Source organism: Boleophthalmus pectinirostris, unplaced genomic scaffold, assembly GCF_026225935.1.
Source record: "Boleophthalmus pectinirostris isolate CB_2022bp ecotype Guang Dong unplaced genomic scaffold, ASM2622593v1 HiC_scaffold_11, whole genome shotgun sequence".
Lineage (NCBI taxonomy): Eukaryota > Metazoa > Chordata > Actinopteri > Gobiiformes > Gobiidae > Boleophthalmus > Boleophthalmus pectinirostris.
Window position 1 is genome coordinate 824413 of NW_026570994.1, and position 10570 is coordinate 834982.

General features: G+C 36.5%; 1 protein-coding gene across 1 annotated transcript; it reads right to left on the minus strand.

The window, feature by feature from the left end:
• Window positions 1–75: 75 nt before the first annotated feature.
• LOC110175607 (DDRGK domain-containing protein 1) lies at window positions 76–5806 on the minus strand. Its single transcript, XM_020941812.2, has 8 exons — window positions 5593–5806; window positions 4208–4366; window positions 3520–3635; window positions 3338–3439; window positions 2525–2647; window positions 2393–2431; window positions 1960–2065; window positions 76–775 (listed from the first exon to the last, which is right to left on the minus strand). The coding sequence occupies exons 1-8, from the start codon at window positions 5678–5680 to the stop codon at window positions 615–617; spliced, it is 894 nt and encodes a 297-aa protein (XP_020797471.1). The 5' UTR covers window positions 5681–5806; the 3' UTR covers window positions 76–614.
• Window positions 5807–10570: the final 4764 nt, after the last annotated feature.

Sequence of the window (10570 nt, forward strand, 5' to 3'; positions counted from 1 at the left end):
TTCATAATGAATATTTATCTTTTGTAAATTAAAAATTAAAGTTGGAAAACATCAGAAACACCCTTCAACAGTAAATAAAGTATTCTTTTCCTAATTTCAAAATGTTTTTATTATCTGCTAAAAAGTGAAGCAGTTGAAGAAACACAAATTTCAAATTCAATATTGTCACCAAAAATAGATTTCTTTAAAAGTAAATGAGTACATGGTCTCTCATGAGAGACTGACAGATTCTTCCCTGGAGTTTTAGGTGTGGGATTATATCAAATTCCACTCGCTTTGTCCACAACTGTCAGCAAAAATGTATCTTTTTAAATTTTCCTAAGTGCCTTTTTATTTGCTCACAACTGAAGGGCAAATAAAAGGCAAGTAACTCCTCTCTGTGTCTACACCCTCTCTCACTGCTGCTTCAATGTTGTTTTATGAAAAGGTAAAAGTGATCAGTACCACAAGTACAAGTTTCTTATGATAAACCAAATTCACCTTAAAACCTGTCACCACATACTACTACAACACAACCATCACAATATTGAGTTGACACTTTTACTTTCTCTCCCCCCAAATCCATACATTTATATTTCCTCCAGACAGTATAAATAGTAGTCCATGTGGTTGGTTCATACAGCCACAGCGCCCTCTGGTGTCAGCCTGATGAGCCGGTTGCTGGCCTGGGCGAGCTCGGCGATGGACACTCTGCCTCTCTGTCGGATGAACTGAACCACAGACTCCAGCTCCTCGGGGGTGATGGAGATGAACTTGCCCCTGTCATCAATCACTCCTGCAGGCAGCACAAGCACAGGACAAATGTTTAGCTGAGTCTTCTCTTCTCATAACAGCTAACTTTGTGTCCTCGCTCACTACATCCATGTATATCCTTTTTAGTCTTACTCTGAAAGTCTCCTGTTATGTACATACTGTATGTAACCCCTTGACTTAAACCCGGGCTGCAAAGATGAGACAACTCTTGAGGATTTGGCAGCATTTATTCTATAAAGGTCTGGAACAATAACAGAAGTAGCTCAGGTGGTTACAATGTTGGACTGGCATCAGCTTCTGCCCTGTTATCAAGTCTCTTAACAGCAGAAGGGTCCACTACCTATTCCGACATCCCTTCATTACGACATGACTCTATTTAGACATGCCGGTTTTCCAACACTTTTTTGTATTGCTATTCTGATAAGTCATGTGTGTTTTGGGCTGTGAGAGTGTCATTTCATTGAGCTGACACAATGATCCTGATTGGTTATTTCTTTAGGCTATATGGTGTTCTCTGCAGATCACCTACATGACCAAATGAATGAAGCTCAAAGGGTCCATGGAGCCTCCGTTTTAGAGCTGATATTTTCCCGAAGGCTGGCCTATGCTCTTGTTTTAAAATGCATGACTGTTTCCCAAAATGATCAGTTAGGACATTTTCCCTCTGTCTGATCTCCTCTGTGGCCCAAGTATTCTTCGAGGCCCAAGCGTCTTATGACATATGGGAGCGCAAAGTATAATAGGCTATTACATTAACATTATTCATGTTGGAAAATAGTAAAGTGCCACTACTCCGACAATGAAAAAAAAAACATCTAAAGCAGCGTGTAACCAACCAACACTGCCAACTACCGGAAGATTCTGAACACAGTGGGGGCTTTAATTGATATTAAATACACAAGATAGATTCTATTTTGACACCATCCAATAAACAAAAGAACCTTGTTACATTTATATTCCCCTCATGTTTATTCAAAATGATCTGAATTCTCTTCATAAATAAATAAATGAATTCCACTACTTATTTCATGAGCATAAAGCTACTTATGATCAGTTCCGTTCACTCACAAAGTCCAGTGTATTCCTTCAGAGTCTGAACTCTGCTCCAAACCACGTGCTTTTACTGACAGTAGACTTTAGATCTGATTCTTTTAAAACTGCATAGCCCTAAATTAGACTGTCTGTATGAGAGATATTAGCACTAACCTGTGAGTGATCCATCTGCTAGCAGGTCTTGGACTCTCTTGATAGCGTCCTGAGTCCTCATCCCAAAATGAGAGGCCAGATCCTCCAGCAGCACCACCTTTGAGTTCTGTACAGACAAAACATCACTGCTACACAGCACAAGAGTCTCAGTCTAAACACCACTCAACTGTCTAATTCAAAGTAATATTGCATATAACGAATTTTGCGTTATAATTAGAATGATCTTGAGATTATTTTGATGACACTAATACATGTACTTAACTGTCCTGTATTTTTAAGTGACTTTTTTGAAGAGAAGAAAAGGGGAATTTAATATCAGCTTGATCTTTGTGCTTTGGTTGTGCAATAATAGAAAATAATTGGATTTATTTTGAAATATTTGAATAGTTAATGTTAACATTTTGAACAAGAATGTTTTTTGCATTTCATTTACCTCGATATACTGGATGAATTCTTGTAAGAGGTTACGAGACTGTGGGTAGAAACAAATGGTCACATACAGTACAACAACAGTGTTTAAAATGTTAAAATGAGCCTATTATTATTATTGGATTGTGGGTTGTACCTCGTCCTCTGTGAGCTGCTCTGCCTCCCCCTGATCCTCAATGACAAACTCTGCCTTCAGTTTCTGGTACTCCTCCTCCTCCCTCCTCTCCTGCTCCTCTTTGGCTCGCCGCTCTGCTTCCTCCTGTTCAAGAAAATCAAGACTTGTTATAAAAAAACAACTGCATATTTTCATTTATAAATATGTGAACACCAGATACACATTCATTACAATATATTAAAAACTATTAATTACAGCATAATCAAGCGAAGAAGACACTAGACCTGCAAGATTTGTGAAAATTATATAATTGCTCTTTTTCTGTCAAGCCTTGGGACTGCGATTAGATTTGTGATTTATGTTTTAATATGAGAATTTTGTTCCAAGTTCACATTTAAAATGTGTCCAGGAGAACTGACAAAAATATTTTTATATGAACTGACAAACTATCAAAAGAATCACATTTCAGAACATGTTTGTACACATCTAAACTACAAAGTTAGATTTTATACAGAATAAGACAGGATATTTTGTGGTTTGTGGAGGAAGCTGTGGTACAATCTGTTTGATTTTCTAATTGCGTCATTTCCAGTTGTGATTATTTCAAATAGATTGCGATGAATTTTACAGCCCTAGTATACACAAAATAAGCCTTCATAGATAAGAAAGATGTATTGACTTTTCTTATTTCATAACACGTAATCAATGACTCTCCCAAATCTGATGATAAAGGTTAATGATAAGTCGTTTGCAAGCAGTGATTTACATAATGCTGTGTTAAATAATTAATCAATACACTGGCATTTGTAGCTTTTAAACAGTGTTAGTGTTGACCTGTTTGAGTTCCATCTGCCTCTCCCTCTCTTCTTCTTGTCTCTTCTCCTGGTCTCTCAACTCCTGCATCTTCCTTCTCTCTTCACGTTCCTCCATCTCAGCCTGGAAAAACATCAGACAAATTCCATGAATGACCACAACTATGTTTCTAAACTCTTGTGACAGACGTCAGATTTCCACACCTCTCTCTGAGCTTTCTTGGCCTGTTTCTCCTCCAGCTTTCTCTGCTTTTTCGCTCCGATTTTGCCAGTGGGTTGAACATTCTGTGGCTCTGCTTCCTCTTCATCCTCAGGCTCATCTGCAACATAAATGGAACAAATAAATGATTACAAATTGTATTAAAATAAATCATTCATCAATACAATCATTTCATGTATTCTAAATTATAATAATGTATATAGCGCTTTTCCAGAAGCTTCATGGGCTTTGTAGTTTTGTGCATGTCACATTTTACACTCAGTGGTGAAGCTAAAGCTACTATTACAGCCACAGCTGCCAGGGGCAGACTGAAGGAAGCAAGGCTGCCAATCTGCACCATCACCCCCTCCGACCACCACCAACACATCAACACACATTAGGAAAGGTGGGTCAAGTGTCATGCCTAAGGACACAACAACAGTATACACGAGTCTAGAACCACTGATGCCCCAAGGCAGCACCTGATATTCTCTGTGTCCCATCCAAGTACTAACCCTGTCCAGCCCTGCTCGGCTTCTGTGATCAGTTATTCTCAAGGTGGTGGTGATGAAGTTTGATCTTTTAGAATGTTTGAGTCTTAATCTGGTTTTGTCTGCAACTTTTACATCTTACTTCAAGTAGTAGCACTTATCTTAATATATTTTTGATAATATTCTAATTATGTGTCCTTACACTGGTCTGGTTCTGGTCTCTCTTCTGCCTGTGCTCGTCTGTTGGCCATCACAGAAGCCATGCCTCTCCTCCTGCGAGGCATACCGGCCCCTCTCTCCTCTGGGACCCTCGGACGGGCCATAGCGGCCTGGACCACTTCACGCCGCTGCTCAGCATCAGCTGAAAAAATAAAATAATAAGATAAATGGTTGACAGCAATAACTTTGTTTCACATAACAATAGTCTTTAATACAGGTGTCCCAAAAAAAAAATTTACATCATTTCACAGTCCAATAATTTTGGCAATTCTTGTTAAAATAACCTCAGATTTTCACAGAATGTATAGAAACAGAACAAACCATCACAGAAACAGAAGATTTTATATGTAATGTTTTATTTTTGTTCTGTTTGAGCCGTTCACTCTCAAAAAGAAGTCATTTTACGTTTTGGAATCTGCTGCACACACTCACCCAAGACTGTGCAGCTTCAGTACAACATTTGAATGCAACAACTTCACCAACGGGCAAACAAAGTACCATAATAAATGTATGATGTTCAACACCTAAACTGTTCAATTTCATTGAGCTAGACTTAGTCATTTTCAAGAGAATTACTTTTAAAATGATGTCACATTTTTGGGACACCCTGTATATAGTTACATGTTTAATATCTTACTATATTCATTATACATTATAATTTATTTATATTTAATATTATAAATTATATAATATTTTATAATTTTACTAAATATACATTTTTGTAGGGAAAGCTTTCACGTGTAAAAGTTAAAGCAAAGTTACGGTGAGGAGATGTCCCTATTTACCCGGGACAGTCCCAGTGTTGAGCCCTGTGTCCCCTGTCCCTGCAGATTTGTCCAAAAATCTGTGATTTGTCCCAATTTTATACGAGAAAAGTCCCAATTGTCCATATTTTGGACCAATCTGATCCCTGCCAACAGTAAAGAGAGACATAAACTGTCATTTGTTCAGGTAAAATAGAGAAAAGCTTCTTAAAAATGACCAAAACACAAACGTGACTATACTGACTCATGTCAGTCGTGAATGAGCCGAGTGCACAACAGTTTCCCTTAATTACGCACTCGTTTCACAATTTTATTATTACCAACCACAACAAACCAGGGATGTCTCAGTTTTTGATTTTGAAGCTCTGGACACCTTACTCTCTAAACAAAGTTGTCGTTTTGACAGCTGTTTTGGTGACGTAGCATTAGCATTAGCTCTGTCATGTCTGTCACAGATCTACATTTAGCTCACTTAACTACAGCCTTTGCATACACAATAGAAGTATAAAGGCCGGATATGTGGAGATCTGTCAGTCGGATCCTGCAGGACAGGACTCAGTGTTCTTAACACTAAATCTATTACCAAACTATCATGTAATCTTACCTTGCTGCGTTTTCCCCCGGACTTTCACCGCAAACAAGATGAGGACGAGCAGAATGAGGGCCGCTGCGATGTACAACACAGGGTCCATGCTGCTGAGGAAATGTAGCGTGAATAAATATGAAATAAAAGTTGTATTTTGGTTTCAAAAGGCCTGATTCAGAACAGCACAGAGCACACTGTTGTGACGTGCAGCTGCGCATGCGTCACCTGTTACGTCACTGCAAAGGGGCTCGAACATTGCAATATCGCCCTCTACAGGCGGAGAGGCGTCAATGGCTGTCGATGTACTGTTCTATATTATATTACTATTACAATAAATCAGACATGGACATTGTTCGGCTCCTGGGCCACAAACGGCCCTTTGGTTGACTCTGACCGGCCCATTTAAGCTCATCTGGAATTACAAAATAAACATATTTTATCATTTGACCTCATGCATAGACTAAAGCTGCATTTGCTTTTATTTTTAAAAAAATTGTTCGGCAGTCTCACTTTTTCATTGCTTAGTCCTAACAAAAACTCTAAGCAGTCTGACCAGCTCGTCAAAACAATGTTATTTATTTCTTTTTATGAAGAAATGTAGTTAATATTCTGCAGAACTGAGTGAAGCCTTTAGCCTCCACAATATTTTCAGTTTCTCATGTGGCGCCATGGAAAAAATAATTGCCCTCCCCTGATGTATACTATTGTCTTTGCTCTCCATACAACTGTACAATTCACTTTTTTATAAAAAAAAATAAATAAAATAATAATAATAATAAAAAAATAACCCTGTGTCATGTCAAATCATCTTGTCTTTCATCTTTGCATTGTTTGTCTGTACCCCACCACCTCTTCTATATAACCGAGATATGTTTTTTATGTTTACGATATTTCTTTTACATAAACAAATTGTAAAATTATATGTTATTTTATATAACTGTGCATTATTTTAATTTTAGAACCATTCATGTTTTGCCTTTTCTTATTATATTGTAATGTGTGAAGTACCAGAGGTAGGGACTGGCAAGTCGTGACTTGGACTCAAGTCCGACTTGATTTTTAGGACTTGAGACCTGACTTGATAAAATGGACTAAGACTTGGGACTCGACTAGGACTTGTGGTGTGTGATTTGAGAAAACTTGATGATTTTCTTTAAAAAAAAATATATATATGTATTTAGAAAATACTTTTGTCTTTACAATTGATAATACAATTAATAAATGCAGTGCTGAATTTTACAAGAACAAACTGGAACATGTCCCTCCCACTTCTGTTTGTTACTTTGTATGTAACTGAAGTACTGTGAGATGGTATCCTCAAATGTATTACAGTAATATACAGTAACATGCAGTGCAATGCAGTAATATACAGTAGAACAGAGGAAACTACAAAACCATGATCTTTCTATTTCAGTGCAGGCTACATGACAAAATAACTGTTATTACACACTTTAAATCTGAATTCTTTCTGTTCTGACTGTAAGGATTCACACTTAAATCTTGTCAAGACATTTAAAAAAGAAAAAACTGCATTTCTGCAACTCTTATATAAATACTCATATAGAAATATTTATGACTTTTTAAGTACAATTTAGTTTAAACTTCTTATAAATTGCAAAAACCAGAGCTATATTTGGTACTATAAAGACTTGAAATGACTTGAAGCTAAAAACAGATGTCTTAAACTTGACTTAGAGTGACTTGAGACTGGACTTGGACTTGCCTGTATTTGACTTTGACCTCAGACTTGAGGTCAAAGACTTGAGACTTACAGCAGACTTGTAAAACAAAGACTTGGTCCCATTTCTATGAAGTACTATGACCAAGCAATTTCTCTCGTGGACCAATAAAATTTGAATAGACCTATATCTGTGTTTACAAAGTGTACGTTTTGGTGATTGATGATTAGTGATAAGATACAGTTGGACTCTTTGCTTTTGAAACACTCAGTACTGTTCACCTCCACCAGATGGCAGACTTATCTTTTCTACAGTCCTGTGTGCTGAGTAAGCGTGCCGAGGTCAAACATACTGAATATCATTGTTCTCAGACCCTGCTCACTACACCTCTCTCATATTCCATCTACAACAACCACAAATCTCATTTCAAATAGACCAATGTTCAGATAAGCTGCTGTGGCTGTTCTGAATTAACAAATTATTATAGACTTTCTTGAGAGGAGATGCTATAGGTGAGGTGACAAGTGTTTGTCCACTCACCCAAAATCCTGCTCTCGACATAAACATGATTGGATGAGCATCAGATCCACTGATCCACAGGTTGATGGTGCGATTTTGGCTCCCACAGATGAATGCTGTTGTTGTGTCCTTGAGCAAGACACTTACCCTGCCTCACCCCCAGAGTCTGTGTACACTGGTGTATGACTGTGTGTGTGAGTGGGTGAGTAAAGTAAAGTTGTTGTAAGGCGCTTTGAGCCATAAAGGTGGAAAGGTGCTGTATAAAAATGTGACCATTTACCAAGGACACTACTGCAGTATGTGCGGGCTGAGACATCTGTACACTTGAAAATCACCTGGGCTTCTTTTCTCTGTTCCACTACTTTATCACTAACCACTCACAAGAATGTTTATGACATGTATGAAGTATTAGATTTTATATATTATTATTTATTTTTCTATTTTATTTTGACTTGTACATATTAGAGGTGTAACAATAACCAAACTATCGTGATATTGTATCGTCAAAAGTCTCTCAATAACATCATGAGCCATCACAATATATTGAATCACAAGTTTTTTTGCTTAAATTCATTGTTATGGTGCAGCAATAGTTAAAAAAAACAGAGGGTACTACATAGACTATGGTCCTTTACTCTGTTTTGGTGCAAACTACATGAAGAAATAACAGTTCTAATCCCTTTTAAATCTTAGTTCTTTGAATGAAATCTTGTCAAGGCATTTAGAGAGGAAAAAGAAGCATTTTCACAATTATGTTGCCTTCACAAAATGTCACAAGAAATATCATACAGTGAGATTTGGATATCGTTACATCCCTAGTACATATACATTTACATAATTATGTCTTATTTGACTCTGGCTTTTGCTCTTTTTTGCTACTTATTTAGAATTTACAATTACCATTTATATTTTTTACTCTTTGTTATTATATTATAATGTGATGTGTGAGCTAATGTATCCAAATCAGTTTAATTGTGGATCAATAAATTTGTCTAAGTTAATGCACTAATGTCACAATGCTATAATTTCAAACTCTGATACTAAGGAATAGACTCAATACTCAATTCCAACACCACATGATAATAAATTAAAAAAACACTTTTTATTTAGACAATAGAATATTTTATTTACATTAAACATATTTACTTTATATGTGGTCTTATATGTGTGTAACCATCAGTGGTCCAGATATGTTCATGTTGGTCCATGTGTGTACATTAGTCTATGTGCTCTTCTACTTGCTCTGATACAGATCAAGATCATTCTAAAGTTATTCGGGGAAGGTTCATTCTGTCCTGTGAATGTGTCTTTTTAGTACAGACACTTGCTCAAATGAGTATCTAGTTTTGATTCGTATCTCATTTTCCACACTTCTCACAGCCCCCATTATGAACTTTATACTTCCATGTGAATCTATTTTTGGTGCATGTATGTTTGTAGGAATAAAAAACGCTGACGTCATCCTTTACATTCCGCTGACTCATGAATTCTCGGAGTGTTTTAATCAGTGACGGTCTCCGCAGAAGGACAAATCAAAGTCATGACTCTATTTTAGGCACTGGGCTGTACGATGCCTTATGTCATTGTCATAGTGTCACTAGTTTAGAGACACAAGAAAAACCTTTTAAATGATCATTTCTAAGTTGGACAATTGATTTTTGGGGCAATTCTAAACTAGTATGTAAGCTATGATAAGTTTCTAAAGAAGGACAGGCAGCTAGGTAGAGCATAAATAAAAGAAAAAGTATGAAAAGTTATTATTGCACAGTTGAGAGTGTGGGTGCTGTGATGGATGAGCTCATTTTTATAGTACATGCTCTCTATCTTGTTTGGGTTCTGGTTCAATTCCAATTTTGTCTCAGTGTACTGTAAGTTTAGCTCTGGGTAGGGTGACCAGATTTTCAGAATAAAGAACTGAGACATGCCTGGTTTGTGGTGGTTGGTAATAATAAAAATATGAAACGAGTGTGAAATTAAGGAAAAATGTTCTGCACTTGGCTCTAATGTGAGTCAGTATAGTCACATTTTCTTTGTGTGTTTGTCATTTTTAAGTATTTTTCTGTATTTTACCTCAACAAATGACAATTTATGTCTCTCTTTTCTAGGGGTGTGCAAAAATATTGAAATATCCATAAATTGTATCGTTTAATGTGATGATACAGTATCGATATTGTGGGCTGCTGTATCGATATATCACCAAGAATATTTTTTACTCAATTATTTTGTTACATTTGACATTTTCACTGTTTTGATGATTAAAATGTTTTGTTTCATATGAAATTTGCACAAGAAGTGGTTTAACAAAGACTTTAATGTATCACAGACATGATTTAGCCTTTATTTTTTATTTAACAGTATCGAATCGATAAATATTTCGGATTGAATCGTATCGCATCGTAAGCTCATTGTATCGAGATATGTATCATATCGTGGCCTATGTATCGAGGTATAAATGGTATCAGCAACTTCTGGATGATACCCAGTCCTACTCTTTACTAGGGCTGGAAGAATTTGCCGATACGATACATACATAGGCCACAATATGATACATCTTTTCGATACGGTACATGATATATTTCAAATTGATTTGATACAGTTCAGTGAAAAAAAGGCTAAATCATGACTGTGATACTAAAAGTCCACCAAAGTTTGTGCAGAGTTAATATGAAAAACACACATTTTATTCAAAAAGGTGAAAATGTCAACACAACTGCAGCTCTTACACAAAATAATTGAGTAAAATATACCAAAAAATACCCTTGGTGATATATCAATACAGCAGCCCATGATATCTATAC